Here is a 17,616-nt window from a genome sequence, read left to right as displayed (position 1 = left end):
ACACATTCAGAAAAGGAGACAGACACATACAAAAAACCCACAAAGAGATTTATAGTTTAAAATTTGTTCTTTGTAACATCAAATATACAACAAATACACTACGCTGCAAAATGTTGATGTGGAAAGTTTCACAGCTCTCAGTTATTTGAATGTGGGTTTCATCACATTCAGTTCTAACACAATGAACTGCTAAGCTAGGGATTAACATCCTTTTGTGGCCATGGACTTAAAGTTAGAGGGGAAGCTGAGGGCCATAAAATGGGAAGGGGCACATTGACTAGTAGGCAGGGCTTGTTTTTATCATGTGATTTTGGGGAGGGGTTTTTTTTTTAATTTTTTCATTGCGATATACCTATTTTCAGGCTTACACTAAGTTTTAAAGTGTGATGGGAAACTATGGTGGCAGCTTCCAGCTCTTATGTCCGTAGAGGGCACTAAGTAGCAAAAAGCAGGCTGCAGTTGGCCACTCTTAAGTTAAGCTATACATTTACATGAGTGGTACTGACTCAGATATATAAACTCTTTCCTATCATTTCATTCCTCTCTTTGGGTAAGGAAAAGAGCCAGTAAAACCACATTTAGTCACTACTTCCCATTATATCCACATCAGGAACTACAGTCAGAAGGTTCCAAATAAAATAAGATTCTCAAGCTAAATTTAAATCATAGTTTCAAGCTGGCCTATGATCCTAGTCAGCTTGGAAAAATTAATGATAGTATCTGATTTGGAAGGAAGGAGAAGGTATGGTTAAATGAACATTTCTAGCTGGCTTACTCTTGTGAAATGCAGAAAAAGGTTCCATGTGGGCATAGACATCTTGTGGATATGTGGTTTATTTAGCCATGATTTCACTATTTGATCATAATTGTTACATTATTTAGACTGTTAAGTGTATTAATTCCTTTTTGCATGGGAATTCATTAAGCTTATCAATTTATATGACTAATATAATTTGGGAGCAAAATGATAGCTGTCACAAGTCATTATAACATCCTCTATTTCTAAACATCTTTTGTATTAAGCACTTTGCAGTTTATGTTCAGAAGTTCACAACTCACCCACAGCCAGTTGCTTACATTAATGGAAGTACTAGCAAGACTCTTACAAAATCTTTAAATAATTCACTGTAATATTCAAACCAGCCCCAAAATAGCCAATTCTCCCGAAAAAACAATCACAACTGTAATGGAAGAGATGAAAGCAAACTGGAGTAAAATACCAATGGTTCCTTCATTACTTTATCTAGGTGTTCCTCCACCTCTGGATGGAGTGGACAGAGAGTACTTGTCAAACACAATAATACGCCCTGCTTAGTTTGACAACTGAACAAATGGAATTTTCAGCATTCACGGACTTTAAAAAATGATGAACCACACAAATTACTACTCTAGATAGAAGATGAGCATATTTCTTACCTATAGAAAATGATTTGTTCTTTTTACAATTGTCATGGATGAGAGGAAATGATTTCAAGGGGTATCATTTTAGTATAACTAAAACACAATTTCAGTGAAGAAAAATAAAAGAGAAAAAAGGAACGCCTACCTTGCTAGTGCTATGCCAACAACACAGCCTCCTACAATGGACCAAAATCCAATCCAACCTGCATCCACCTGGAAAAAGCCAAGATAAATACAATGTTGTTTTTAGCAATACAGAAGGTAATTGGTTGATATTTGCTATTTGTATGTAACTATTTTGGAGTACAGCTGTGAAAAAAAAACAGTTTCTATTTAGCTATTGACTGACTTATTATCAATTAATTTGTCTAATCTCTTTTTAAACCATCCAAGGAAGCAGGCATCTTCCCCTCTTCAGAAAGCAAATGCAAGTTAACGCACTTAGTGTATGGAGAAATATTCTCTTTAGTTTGATTTTAGCCTATTCAGAGGCATCCACAGGGTGAAGGAAGAGTCTTTCCCTTTCATATGTGCATTGTGACATTGTGTGCATGTACGAAAGAGACAGAGCTTACATTGCAAGGGTGTGACACTGTTTTCATCAATTTGATGAAAGCATGAGATCCTGCAGTTGCCCCTGAATCTACTGCATCAATTTCATTATTAAATATTAGAAATATGATCTGTAGATAGTTGTTTTAATCTTTCCGCCACTTTTCTCCTTTAACTTTCTAAAAACAACACTCATTTCAATAGATACCAATTTTTTCCCTCTTTTTCTTATCCCATGATATCCATCTACTCATTTTCAATATAGTGAAAATACTACTGGCACCAACTTGAGGCAAAGCACAAACACAGCATGGTTTGGAGCAATTCAGGGTGATTTCTAGATCAGTTCCAGTTAGATGGACACCTCGACCTCACCCTGTTCTTGATTAAAAGTCCTCTACAAAGCTCTACCTCTAATATGTATTTTGGAAGGTTCTTGATTTCAAAAGGTCCAGTGTTGACATGGCAGCCCTCAGAAACTTTCAGTATTTGCTCATGTAAAATACCTTGGTGGGAAGGCATAGTATTGGAATAGACAGGGTTGTCTTTAAATAAAGGTTACCTTACAATTAGAACCTCTTCTGACATCCCAATTACAATTTTATGGATGAGTGAGAGATACATGGGAGAGAAACATGGAGCTGCTTTTGCTTATAAACATATCAGAGAAACTGAGGTTAGGCAGGGCAGGGATGGGTTTTATTAAAACTAAGCTCACTGAAGTTCTCTGGGAGCTTTTAGAACACTGTCACTAGTCTGATCAAGTGATTACTAAGGTCAGAAGCAAATATTCAGGATGAAAAAAAGATGCTCAATCATGACAGAGTTAAACTAGGCCTTAGATAAAGTTTGAAAAATAATGAGGTCCTAGTCATTGAAAGGGGGTGGGAGAGCATCCAGCTGGAACTTTGGAGAAATATATAATCTTTCCCTGTCCGTATCCCTCTAGAAACTTGAAGCAAATAGGCCTGCTCGGTTGTGTATGAGGATAGCTTGCAAAAAAGTCTTGGGCTAAACTTTCTTATATGGAATTCCTCTAAGGAAATAAATTATGGCACTCTAATTATTCTTTTTTTCCCCTTCATGCTAATATAAAAGCTTTGGTTTGTGGAGTCCTTGGGGTTCTCTGAGCTTCGTTGTTTTCTTGCAAATGTTTTGTTACCCAGCTAGGTAACATCTTCAGTGCTAGAATAGAGTGGGGTTTGCTCTCTGTTTATATACAATGGCTTGCCCTGCCAGTGTTGGGGGGAGGGTTTTTTTTTTTTTTCTTCTTCTCCTTGTAGTTCCTTGGTTAGGATAATGTTTACTGCTTGATTGTCTGGTGATAATCTTGGTGTTAATCTCTACTTATCTGGTGATGATTGCTGGTGAGGAGGCATTGTGGTCTTTTGTTTCCTTTTTATTGCTTCTTTTGAATAGTATGCAGATGTTGTTTAACTCTATGTGCCTGTTGATGGCTGTCTTGTCTAAATACCAAGCTTCCAGGAATTCCCTCACAGTAGCCCAAGAAGAAAAAACAGGAGTCATCTACAATGTACAATGTAAGGACTGTAATAACTACTATGTAGGGCAGACAGGCAGAAGGCTAGCAGAACACACTCATGAACATCAACTAACAGACAGAAGACACAATGAAAACTCCTTAATCTCACAACACATGGACAGACTTAATCATAATTCCAACTGGGAAACTGTCAGCAGCTTACACCAAACTAAATCCAAAAATGCGAGGAAATTCCTGGAAGCTTGGTATTCGCAGGGAGGCAGGACCCATGTGACTGGTCTGCCCCCGGCGCCTGATGGACCCGTCAGGGCTTCAGAGGGAGCTGGGGGATATTCCTGTGGACCTGCTGTACGGTCCAGCGGAGGCCTTGGCTGCTGCTTGAAATAGGAAGGCGGCTGGGGCCTTGGACAGGATCGCACCTATGTGACCTCTCTTGCCACATCAGCCCTGACACTCCCCGTGGTTTACGGAGGAGTTGAGGGTGCTGAAGAGGGTTAAGAGACGTCTAGAGCGCCGCTGGAGGAAAACAAAGACTGAATCCAACCGAACACAGGTTAGAGCCACTGTTAAGGCCTACATTGTGGCAATAAGGGTGACGAAGCGCCAATACTGCTCTGCCCTTATCGTGTCCGCAGAATGCCACCCGGCGGCCCTGTTTAGGATCACTAGGTCCCTCCTTGGCAAGGGGGATGTGGGGGTTCATTTGCAGGGCTGTGCGGAGGAATTTTCAGAGCATCTTCAGGACAAAGTCGCTCGGATTCATTCCAAGTTGGACTCCGAGCGTAGGGCAGGGTCTGGGGAGATACCGGGGGACCGTTCTTGCCCAGTTATCTGGGAACAGTTTGATCCTGTTGCTCCTGAGGAAGTGGACAGGGTCCTAGGGACTGTGAAGGCCACCACTTGCCATCTTGACCCATGCCCCTCCTGGCTGGTGAAAGCAGCTCGGGAGGTGACATGTGGTTGGATCCAGGCGATAGTTACTACATCCTTGCAGGAGGGAGTGTTTCCGGCTGCATTCAAGGAGGCGTTGGTGCACCCCCTCCTCAAGAAACCCTCCCTGGATCCTACCATACTGGACAATTTTCGTCCAGTCTCCCACCTCCCCTTTTTGGGGAAGGTGGTTGAGAAAGTGGTGGCTTCACAGCTCCAAAGGGTTCTGGAGGAAACAGATTACCTGGACCCTTTCCAGTCAGGTTTCAGGCCCGGTTATGGGACGGAAACAGCATTGGTCGCGCTTATGGATGATCTCTGGCGGGAGCGGGATGGTGGAAGTGCGACCATCCTTGCTCTCCTTGATCTCTCAGTGGCTTTCGATACCGTCGACCACAGTATCCTATTGGGATGGCTCAAGGACTTGGGGGTGGGCAGCACAGTCTTGTGCTGGTTCACCTCCTTTCTTCAGGGCCAATCCCAATCAGTGTTGATAGGGAGCGAGAGGTCCCATCCTTGGCCCCTCCTTTGTGGGGTGCCGCAGGGTTCGGTTCTCTCTCTGGTCCTTTCCAACATCTACATGAAACTGCTGGGTGAGATCATTTGCCATCATGGGATGACGTATTATCAATATGCTGATGATACACAATTATACATCTCCATCCCAGGTGAAGTAAGTGATGCCGTGACTGCCCTTTCTCGGTGTCTGGAGGCTGTAAGGGTCTGGACTGGAAACAACAGGCTTCGGCTGAACCCTGGTAAGACGGAGTGGCTGTGGGTTAATGGCTCCTCTGTATCCGGGACTTTGTCATCTTTGGTGCTCGATGGGGTGGCACTATCCCAGACAGACCCAGTGCGTAATCTGGGGGTCTTCCTAGACTCACGGCTCCTGCTTGAAGAGCAGGCGGCAGCCGTGGCAGGGAGGGCCTTTGCACAGCTTCGGGTTGTGCATCAGTTATGCCCTTTCCTGGATCAGGATGCCCTTCGAACAGTCACTCATGCCCTTGTTATCTCCCAGATAGACTACTGCAATGCGCTCTACGTGGGGCTACCCTTGAAGAGTATCCGGAAGCTACAGCTGGTCCAGAATGTGGCCGCGCGGGCTATTTTTGGAGCCCCAAGAAGGGCCCATGTAACACCGTTGCTCCGCGAGCTGCATTGGGTACCGGTTTGCTTCTGGGTCCAATTCAAAGTGTTGGTTATTACCTTTAAAGCCCTACATGGCATGGGGCCAGGTTACCTAAGGGACCGCCTCTCCCCTATGTCTTCACCCCATCCCACCCAATCGAACAGAGAGGGCATGCTTCTGACCCCCTCAGTAAAAGAACTCCATCTAGCGGGGTCCAGAAGGCGGGCCTTCTCTGCGGTAGCCCCCACTCTTTGGAACATTCTGCCCCCGGAGGTGCGATTGGCCCCCTCGCTCCTGGCCTTCCGAAGGGCCTTGAAGACCTGGTTCTGCCACTTGGCCTGGGACAGGGAGGGAATACTTCAAGCAGGAGGATGGCTAGCCCCATAGTGGCCAGCTCTCCACAGCCTGATTTTCCATCTTCTTGGATCTTCCTTTTTTTTAGTATTGTTTTAAATTTTGGATGTATTATGTGTTTTAGATATATTTATAGTTTTAATGTTTTCTGTAAGTCGCCCAGAGTCCCCTATTGTGGGGGAGATGGGCGGGGGAGAAATCCTATTATTATTATTATTATTATTATTATTATTATTATTATTATTATTATTTATTATTATTATTCAGACAAGTCAGCCATCAACAGGCACGTAGAGTTAAACAACATCTACATACTATTCAAAAGAGGCAATAAAAGGAAACAAAAGACCAGAATGCCTCCTCACCAGCAATCATACCAGACAATCAAGCAGTAAACAATACTCTAATCAAGGAACTACTAGGAGAAGAACCCCCTACCTAACACTGGCAGGGCAAGCCACTGTATATAAACAGAAAGCAAACCCCATTCCATTCTAGCACTGAAGATGCTACCTAGCCAGGTAATGAAACGTTTGCAAGAAAACAACCAAGCTCAGGGAACCCCAAGGACTCCACAGTTGAACCCTGAGCTACATACTGTATATTCTCTTCTATTGTTAAGCTCTGGTTTTTCAAATTCACACTTGTGAACTAGCAATAAAATTTAAAATTACTGTCTCTCTTCTTGAGGCCAACAAAATAAGGTTCAGGCTTTTTCCAAAGTTGAATATTCAGATATGAAGCAGCTCAGATAGACCTTGAACAAGTTCTACAAGACCATTTTTAACTTTTACAGGATACCATTCATTCTGCTTGTTATTTTAGTTCTAAATCACAAAACCAATCTTTCATCAGCATTCCATAAATAAAACAAAATACATATATACACATACTTGGCTTATGTGAACTGGAGTTAATATCCAATCGAGAACACCAGACCATCCTGAGAAAACACCCACTGGTATTGCATAGGCCAGAGCAATCATCAGAAACCGGGGGTTACTAGAAAGTAAAAGAAAGAATAGAAACAGGTTTGCCAACAGTAAGAAATCAAATTTCAGTGCAATACTTTCCTCCTCCTATGAATCCTCAAGGACACAACAGGCACTAAATTAGGCAGCATAAAGTTAGTTGGTGAAACTTTGCTTTATTTATCTGGAGCTACGATGCAGTATTCATATTTAAATAACGTTCTCTTTCTGGCAACACTGAGTGATATATGTAGATTTTCCTGGAGGCTACAAGTGGATAGTACAGCATTCTAACAGGCAATTTAGTCTAAATGATCTTTGGCTCGCTTCAGGAACATGACTGTGAACAATTAAAGGATATCTGCTGAGGCAAAACCAATTAATACAATATTTTGTTGTTTTACTTAATGTTGCTATTGTCAGGCTCTTTTCAGTTATAATATTTGAGAAGGATTGACCACATTTCAGAGATATGAACTGTAAAATATGTTTCTCCTTCAAACTTTAAGTTCAGCTTCTGTTTTGTTTTATGGTCGACAGAATTTACATCAGCTTTTTACTGAAATATCTGAGTACTACCACATGTAGAAACAGTGAGAACCAGTCCAGTAACTGATAAAAGCTGTGCATTCAAACAACATTTTTCAATTTCATTTACTGTTTATGTGACACACACATCTCAGTACTTTAATTGTACGTCAGCCGGAACAGAAAATGAAGAATAAACTCCTGCCTGCTGTTCCATTTGTATTCCCTCTCTGAGAGGCTCTTCCTTACAATCACCCATGAAATATGGACTGTGATATAGTTGGGCGATGGTATCAGGTAGCATTTTGCTCTCCTTCTTTACTTCACCCTCCTGTAGATTCATAGCTTGCAAGGCACACTGTCAGGAGGGTGCTTGCTCTAAAAGGCAAACTGGTTGAATATCCGAGTTGGGGTTCCAAAGTAATTATTTGTGTGTAAATCTGTGGCCTTTCAGGCAGAGCAAGGATACAATATGCCACAACTTATTAAATGTCTGGAAAAGGCATCCACATGGAGGGAACAAATTTAAAGAGACTGCACACAGATAAACTATGCTTCCCCTCCAGTAATCTGATCTCAACATGTAATTTTAATGGTTGTACAACATAACCCCTCCCCTTGTTGTTCCCTGTATTTGGATATGGTGCAAAATTTAAAAATCAGCCTTACACTAGACACACATAAGCCACAAATATTTCATCCATTTGATATATATATATATAAACTGAGCTCAGAATTCATCATGCTACAAGGAAGTGAAGGAAAAATGTGCAATGTTTCAGGAGTACAAACATAATATGTACTTCCACCCAGATTCAAATATTTTATATTTGGTGCATACAGAGATTAATGATGATGATGACGAGTCATCATGTTATTGTTAATTCTTAGCAACTACATAGACAGACCTTCTCCAACCTAGCCCTTTGAGTCTTCCAACAGTACAGCCATCACTGTTGTAATTGAGTCTATCCACTTTGCTGGTAATCATCCTCTTTTTCTCTTCCATCTTTCCCAGCACTATAAGCTACTCAAGAGAACTGTCTTCACATAATGTGTCCGAAGTATGATAGTTTAAGCCTGGGTATTTATGCCTCAAGTGAGAACATTGGATTCATTTTCTTGGCTATCCATGGTATCCTCATGAGTCTTCTCCAACACCAACATTCAAAAGTGTCAATGCTCTTTCTATCCTGCTTCTTCAAAGTCCAACTTTTGCTTCCATAGAGTATCACAAGGAAAACCAATGCTTGCATGATTCTGCATGATCTGTACGTATAGACACACCATGGCATCTGAATATCTTTCCCAATGCTTTCGTGGCTATTCTACCAAGTGCTAATCCATGGTTTATTTCTTGACAGCTGGTTCCTTTACTGTTGATAGTCAGTTCTAAAAAGCAGAAGCTATCCAGCATTTCAATAACTATTCTCAGTTTTAGAGGTGGTTGCTGTACCTGTTGTCATTAGGTTAGTCTTCTTTATATTGAATCTTAGTCTTCTTTTTTCACTTTCATTACTAGAGCTTGAAGATCATTTGCATTTTCATGTATCAGAATACAGTTGTGTCATTAACATAGTGCAGATTATTGATGTTTCTTCCTCTAATTTTAAAACCATTCTCAACTTCTTCCAATACAATTTCCTCAATATATATTCAGCATATTGGTTAAATAAATATGAAGAAAATACACAGCCTTGTCTCGCTCCTTTGCTGACCTAGAGACAGTCCTTTTCACCATATTCTGTCTGGACTGTGGCTTCCTGACCTGTATGTATATAGACTGACCTCTTCTAATTTGTTGCCCACAGTGTAAGTGGGTTCTTTTAGAACTGGAGGTTCATTTTGATTTGCAAGGATGGCAATTGACACAGAGAAACTAAGACAGTGGAGGATTTCATGTTTTTTTACTATATGCAAGGAAAACTATTTACAACGGGTATATACAACATGATCCCAACTTTTACCTGGTGTCAGGTTTCCCCTTAAATCTCTCTCCCAGAGACTGCTGTAGCTCTCCTGCTAACTGCTTCACTTCCACTGTCCCCCATTTCTGGGCTTATCAGGAGAGTGAAAAAAAAAATGTGCTGGATTTACGGCTAGTGTGCTCAGCACCGCTTGTCCCCTTTCTTTCTTAGATCTGCTCAGCCATCTCCTTTGTTGGGAGAAGAACCTCTCTTAGGGTCTTTTGCTCAGTCCTTCCCCAGAGACCAGAGCTTTGCCAGTGACAGCCGTCTCCCTCCTTCCCATCTTGGGTCTTGTGTGAAGTGGCTGAACATAACAGCTGATTCCTTCCTTCCCATCTTGGGTCTTAGGTATACATGCTGTCTCTCTGGGACTTCTCTTCTTACAGGGAAGCTACCCATGCTCTTCTTCTCCCATTTCACCAGGAACCAACAACTGTTCTTCACACTCACACAACTTTACTCTCCAACTTTTCTCTCCAGCCACACCATTTTACACAGTCTTTTCTCTCCTTCTGTCTCTCTCCAATTTTGGGTCAGTCTGGCAGCATATTGCCCAGCAACTGAGTGTCCCTCCAGGGCTCTAGTCCCCAACACCTATATACAAGGCTGGACCAATGGGACTGCTGTATCTACATCTCTACACAACAGCCCTGGCTAGCAGCCAGGTGAGCTCATCAGCCCTCATGACAGTACAGCTGCAAGGCTAGAACTGAGCTTCTTCTCCCCTTTCTCTATTTGCTGACTTATACCAGCATAACTGCAGCCATGCCAGGCCACTAAAACCCATATGGCATATATTGCTCTTCAGATTTGCTAGCATAGCTTGCTTATGTTCTTCACTGTTTCTTCTTCTGTTTGCCATATTTCTGTAGATATTCCATCAATTCCTGTAGCCTTCCAACTTGATAATAATTGGAGTGCTAATCTAACTTCATCTTCTAGTAGTAGAGGTTCTTGTAGGTAGGGAATATCTTCTAAGATATCTTGGATGTTAACCTCTGTACTATACAGAATCTCAGTATACTCTTTCCATCTTCTTTAATCTTCTTTGAATAAGTTATTATCTGACTATTGGCACATTTTAGCATACCAATTCAAGGTTGGAAACTGCTTCTGAGTTTGGAGATTTTTTGGAAGACTATCCTTGTTTTTACATGTCTGTTTTCATCTTCAATGCCTTGACAGATGTGGTTGTTAATACTGCTTCTTGTGTCTTCTAACAGCTCTCTGAAAGTCTTTGTTAAGTTCTTTCCTGAGATCTTTGGCTTTAGTTTCTCTTCTCTTCTTGGCAATTTCCACTGTTAGTTCTGATACCCAGTTTGTTTCCTTCTGTTTCTTGGCCTCAGTTCTTTTCATATTCACCCTTACCAAGTTCTTTAAATTCATTCAATAGTTCCTCTGGTTCTCTATCAATGAGGTTCAGGACTTCAAAGCGATTCCTGATGTTCTGCTTGAAAATTGTGTATATATGGTCAAGATGATATTGTGGGAACTGGCTGGCTTTTTTCTTCACCTTTAGCTTGACTTGAATCTTGCACATGAGCAGTTTGTTGCACAGTCAGCCCCTGGCCACGTCTTTACTGTTTCAACTGAGCTCTTCTACCTCCTTATCTAATAATATTGCAAATTTGATTTCTATCTATTCCATCTGGCAATATTCATGTATACAGACGTTGTTTTGGTTGTTGGAAGACTATGTTAGCAATGAAAAGATAATTGGATTGGCAGAAATTGATAAGTCCTTTTTCTGCCTCATTTTGGTTTCCTAAGCCAAACAGTCCAAATACGTTTTTCTCCTTAATATTTCCCACTCTCGCATTCCAGTCTCTAACCAACTGCTTGCATGTTCTGCCTATTTCAAACTGAACTTGATCACAAAACTTGTCAAACTTCTTTTCTTCTACATCAGTGGTTGGAGCATAAACTTGGATAATGAAGTATAACTAAAATTATTTGACCATTGATTACATTGTACCCAATTACTGTATTTGTTACATACTCCTTATGAAAGAAATGCCACTCATTTTTGTGTGTGTGTGTGTGTCCTGAGTAGTAAACAATATGATCTTCTGACTGAAAGTGTCCATTTCCAGACCATTTCAATTCACTGATGTCTAATATGTCAATGTCTAGTGGATTCATTTCATCTTTCACTGTGCTGAGCTTTCCCATGCTCATACTTCTCACATTCCATGTTCCTATTGTAATTCAGTTGTTGCAACTTCAGACTTTCTTTTCCTGCATGACAACATTAGTTGTCCCAAAGCCTTTAACCTGGCCACATTATAAACACCATTAATACTCCAAAGGATTCTCAGCTCTTCATCAATAGCATATTAAGAGCCATCCAGCCAGAGTGCCCTATCATCCGGCACTATATCATCAATCACTTTATATTGTCTATCCTTGTGGTTTTCTTGGTAAAATATAGGAGTGGTTTACCACTGCATTCTCCTACACAGTATGAAATGATATACTGGCCACTATTATTACACTGATCATCCTCCACTGGTATATTCTTATACTGCAGCTGCCCAATATAGGTCCCTGCTTCCTTTAGCTGGACAGTGGGATGACTTTCACACCCTGGGTGCCACCACTGGGATTACATACTCTTGGTGTACACTCCAGCATCTTTGCTCATTCCTCCCAGGTACATCCCACTACCATGATGAGGTAGTACAGCAGAACCTGAGGGGGGCATACAGAGATTATATCTAAATACTTCATACCACATACCTTAGTCAAAACTAGGACAACCTCCAGAGACTAGTGTTCATTACTCACTAGATGAATTAGACACCGCTCTGCTAAATCCTGAAAAGCTAGGATACCTGTAAGAATGCCAGTATATTTACTTAGGTCTGATGCTTTCTCATATCGTTCTGTACATATGAGCTAAATTACTGTCTAAAATTAATTAAGGAAGCTTGATGTGAGAGTGAACTGCAGAAACCAGTGTTACTTTTATCCAATCACTAAATTAACAATGGATAATAATGTTTGTTACAATTATAATTTTCTATTTTCTTTGTCATGCAATTTCTGCATGCCATTTCTCTCTACAGTTCTATGATCATCCCTTTGTCAACAACCAAATGCAGCGTGAGTGGCTGGTACAAGCTGCAAAAATGGATGCCAATGGTCTTGTGAAACAGCTGGATTTTTTCCAGATGATTACATACAGTATAGTGATGAGCAGATCTCCAAATGTTGCTCTTGAGTGACACATCTTCTGGAACAAGCTTCAGTATAAAGCACAAAATTATGGGAATCACTTTTGTAATGAAAGCCATTCCTTGCCTGCCTTATCTCTGCCTTTACAGAAATATCTTCCAACTGCATTGGAAGGTAAGCTTGTTAAGAACAACCAATAATAGGTACAGTAGTATATATAAAAGTGTTCAATCATTTATTTACATTGATTTATTCCATGGAAGAAATAGAGAAAATACAGTTTTTGGCAAGTAATTTCCATCAACCAAGATATGACTGTTTCTTAAACATTCAACAAAATCAGCTCCAAGAAACAAATACAGTGAATTAGGTACCAATAATTTAGATGCGACTTAGGTAGCAAATTATCTGTAAAAATGCCGTTTACTAAAAATTCTTTAACCTTATTGAAATAAATAATGACTCTGACCTACAAAATACATGAGAAAGAAAGAATCATAGTTTCATCTAAGTCAGATATTTTCACACAAACTTTTTAATAGGGTAGTGTTATATTTATAGTGTACCCTTAAAGGAAGGTTTGATGTAAGACAGTACTATTTCATACTTATAAAAAAATACTAACTAATGTAAAATGCTGAAATGCCAAACAAGATCCAAGAAATCACATAGAGGGATGTAAATTTTTCTTCTAATAACAATTCACCTTCAATGTTCACTAAAGGGAAGCTGGGAAAATTGTTTCATCAACCTCATTCCATCAAATAAACATCAGCTGACAGAAAAGCCCCAAAGAATCGGCTTTTGTGTAAATGAAAGAAGCAAAAAGCTGCTATCTGCTTAGAAAGGTTACAATATTGCTTAACTGCTTTCATTTGAGAACTGCAGGACAACATAAGGCTTTAGCTTACTTACACACACACACACACACACTCACACATAGCTTTAACATACATGTATATATAGATATGTATACAGATAGCTTTAGCACATATATATATACATATATACACACACAATGTGTGCGTGCGTGTGCGCATGCGTGTATGTGTGTGTATGTATGTGTGTATGTGTGTATGTATATGTATGTGTGTGTGTATGTATATGTGTGTGTGTGTGTGTGTGTGTGTGTGTGTATATATATATATATATATATATATATATATAAAATTTCTAAATAAGATGTCTTGATGGCACTTCCAGTAAACTGGCACTATGTTCAGAGTTTAGGACTTTGCTCTTTATTGTGGATATAATAACATCATTCCGTGGGTATCAACACTGAATGCCTGGGGAAGTTTTGGTATTATGGCAAGTTCATGTTTCCTAACCAGTAGTTTTGTAGTTTACCTGTTGGCAAAGGAAATAATTACGTTAAATTCCAAACCACATATTCTGTGAATGATGAATGTAAAAAAAAACTTGTCCCATCATAGAGGAAGATCTGATATACTAAATCCACTTATAAAACAATGTTGAACTTGGAAGAACAAAAGATTCATGATTGATCTGTAAATGATCCTCCCTATAGTTAAAGGTACTATATAGTTCCTACTTCAGATATTTCCTGGAAAGATTTCTAAATAACCCTTGGGTTCCTTTGAAGAATTTTACGGATGTTGTAGGAAAACTGCCTACTAAATGAGGATCCAAAGAGTTTGGAGCTAGATGCAATAAAGTATATTTTACTGGCATGCACAGCTACAGTGTTCACTGACTGCCTCGCCAAAGAAACACAAGAGTCCTGAAGCCCAAAAGGTTACAGTTTATATATCCTTCAAAATGATACATAAGGAATACAAAAGCAATGTAAATTATAACATGACCTTTACAGCTGGAATGCAGCAGATAAGAACAATGTGGTGACCTTAGTACAGACTGACCTGGCACTTCTAAATTCTACTTTTCTAAAGAGACCCCAAGCTTGCCCTTTCTACTGATCCTAGCACTCTCTAACATAAACAATGCCTTTTACTGTGCCCATATATTGACACCAGGGAAAAGACAACAACCTGGTTTTTGTTATTTATCTCCTTCCCTCCAGGGTCATCAGGCGCTTTCAGCTTGTCTGTTCCCTCTGCTGTACACAATCCCTCACAGCAATCATGTTTATACGGATTAATATATTAGTTACCACTAGAATATCCACTTTTCAGGATCCTTAATTCTTTTGTCAGGGAAAAGTACATAAATAGATATCTAAACCAAAATATAAAAAAAGAATACAGATTCTAAGCTGGTTCAAACCCAAGAATGAATAAAGCTAGGAGAAAGAGTTTTAAAGCATTCATTACTCATTATTTTTCTCATATATAAATGTGGAAATATTTTTTGATATATCCAGGGCTACACCTTCATATTTTCTAATGAAGTGAATTAAGCATACTTCCCTCAAGAGAAAATCCTACAACTGGTGCATTGTCACTGAGAAAACACTGCTCGTATTGTAAGCCAAACCACCTTTGAGACCTCAAGCAGGATATCCTCATCTGATTTTTGTGGACATATTGGATATTATTGGTAATAGTTCATGTTGAGTCCTAAGCAGTTTGTTTTACCGACTATTGCTTATCTCTTAAATTGAGCCCAGCAGCTCAGAGGGTAGCCTGGGCAGCATGCTCAGTGGGTATTATGTTGTATCATTTAGACATCCTCTTAACAATCAGGAAGCTGTATTGGGGGTTCCAGGCTATCTTCAGGAGTAGCCCACATAGAATTAATTATACTTACGTTAAATATATAACTTGCAGATGTTCATATAGAGTCAGAACAAAACAGAAGCACAAAAGTTATCCAGGCTCTAAATTGTTAAAGACGTTAAAGATTAAAACCAACATTTTGAGTTGAATCTGGAAAGGACTGGTAATCTCTACAGATCTTGCAGTGATAAGATCACAGTATTAAAGTCAGCAACATAATTCAAATTCATTTCATCAAATGAAGCTTCCTGAGGCTCTTCTTTAGACTGTATTGTAGTAGTTTGAACAAGATGCAACAATAGTGTGGGTAACTGGTCAAATCAGATATTCTCAGGAAAAAGTTATAATTGGCACTAACTGAAACTATGCAAATACTCTCTTTACTATCACTAATTATACAGGCACAATAAAAAAAAAAAGTACTTTCAACCTATGAACTTGATCTTTCAAACAGAGGAAGCCTTTTCAGAGTAGGTTGAATCTCAATCCCTGAAACAAATTTTCTGCAAATCAACTATACCTCAATCTTACCTGTATTTAATCTCAGTTTGTTCACCTTTATTTACCCATTACTGACCCTTCCTGGAGTTAGATGACAACAATATTGCTGAGGCTTGTCAGCATTCTAGTGGCACCTCATTGAAAAAAATTTCCCAGATGTTTCATGTGATATAAATAATGCCTATTATAAAATAATTTTCTAAGACAATAAAAATCATCACTAACACTTCACAATATTCATTTAATAATATATTCTAATAATGGAACAAGAAGACAAATGAGAACCACTGAGATAATCTCTCAGAAAAGTAAATAGGTATCAACAAAACAAACAAATAAATAAAACACACACCTGCATGTGACTGTATTAGGGACATGCAGATCTGACTGTTTGAAATCATTCTGTTCCTTCCTTGGGCTATCCCAATATGGCCATTCTCTAAGTGGTCAAGCTGTTTTCAAGAAACTGATCCTTCTTTTCTGGAAGCGGTGTTCCAAGCTTTGTTTTGGGGCTGGACACATGTGGAACACAGAGACCTAAATATATTACTTCAATTTCATTGCCCTCAGCTCCTCATTAAACAGGAGCCTGACTTAATATGGTTCAGAGTATTATTACTAAAAAACTTATTACTAAAGTTCTTAGTTCTTAAAGTTCTAGTTATTACTAAAGAACTAAAAATGGTTCAGAATACAGTGGTACCTCCGGTTACGAACGCCTCTGTTAACGAACTTTTTGGGTTACGACCAGCTCCGGACGCAAAAATTTACCTCGGTTTGCGAACTCCGCCTCGGGGTACGAGCAGGATATATGCGGGCATTTTCCCTCCCATGACAAGGTCTGCGGCCATTTTTCCGCCCCTGACACGTGGTCCGCGGCCATTTTTCCGCCCCTGACACGTGGTCCATGGCCATTTTCCGACCCTGACACGTGGTCCGCGGCCATTTTCCGCCCCTGACACGTGGTCGTAGGGAGGGGGACTCTCCCTCCAAGCAATAGCCGCCTCCCTGTCCTCCACGCCAGAACAGATTAACGGTAATTACATTGAACTTTATGGGGAAATTTCCTTCGGGTTGCGACCAATTCGGGTTGCGGCCAGAGTCACGGAGCGAATTAAGTTCGTAAACCGAGGTTCCACTGTATTATTATGTAGGCCATTTCAGTATTCCACAAATTAGTCAGGACTTCAAGAGAGTAAGTGACTAAGGAGACAGGAAAATCACCAAGTACATTTAGAAAACTATTCAAATCCATAAATCCTTATTAAAATGAGTATCTCCCATTGAAGCCAATAAATCAGGAAAAATAAAAGAATCTGAATCCACTAGAACACCAGACATTTTAGGAAACTCACCAGCCTTGCAGAGATTCATATTAACACCCAGCCTAGAGATGATCGGAGAGCAATGCAACCATGACAACAGGGCTACACAAGGTTCCTCCACTCTCAGGTCATCAATTCCATTCAAACAAAACAAAATATTAGATCTAGATATGCCCTGCTCTATGTGTGGGATAAATTATAAATTACAATATGAGCAGCCTCAGCATGAATCTTGAAATCCTGACGATGAGAAATCAAGGCCAGATGAATACCTTCCCCAAGACAGGTCAAGCTAACTCAGGAAAAGATACTGTTAAGCAGTGGGATGGACAGTTCACCAACAGAATCCCTGCATGGTCTTAGCAGAAGCATGCACTGAAATAAAATGGAATATCTGGCAGCAACGTTTTCATCCAAAATTAACTGCTGGATTAGAGATAAATATCTGACCTGGCATTAAACAATAGGAGTTTTAGGCTAGATACTGTAGGTTACTTCCTTGTCACCTAACTTTCTTGCTGTGATTGCAACATGAAAGAAGGTGAAGCAAACCAGTGGCTGGCTCCCCCCTCCCCCCC

At 40.0% G+C, this 17,616-nt stretch overlaps 1 protein-coding gene across 1 annotated transcript in view; it reads right to left on the bottom strand.

Annotated features, from left to right (window-relative positions):
• SLC49A4 (solute carrier family 49 member 4) overlaps positions 1-17,616 on the bottom strand; it is a 92,835-nt gene that overhangs the window by 31,974 nt on the left and 43,245 nt on the right. The window contains exons 5-6 of the mRNA XM_088146430.1: positions 6,764-6,872; positions 1,547-1,614 (exon numbers count right to left, since the gene is read on the bottom strand). Coding sequence (XP_088002556.1) covers positions 1,547-1,614; positions 6,764-6,872 — 177 coding nt within the window. The remainder of the gene's footprint in view (positions 1-1,546; positions 1,615-6,763; positions 6,873-17,616) is intronic.

Source organism: Python bivittatus, unplaced genomic scaffold, assembly GCF_059951505.1.
Source record: "Python bivittatus isolate LINGU-HERP-01145 unplaced genomic scaffold, Pbiv_v1 ctg000480_np1212, whole genome shotgun sequence".
Classification (NCBI taxonomy): Eukaryota; Metazoa; Chordata; class Lepidosauria; order Squamata; family Pythonidae; genus Python; species Python bivittatus.
Note: the sequence above shows the minus strand (reverse complement) of the source record. Positions and strands in the feature narration are given on the sequence as shown.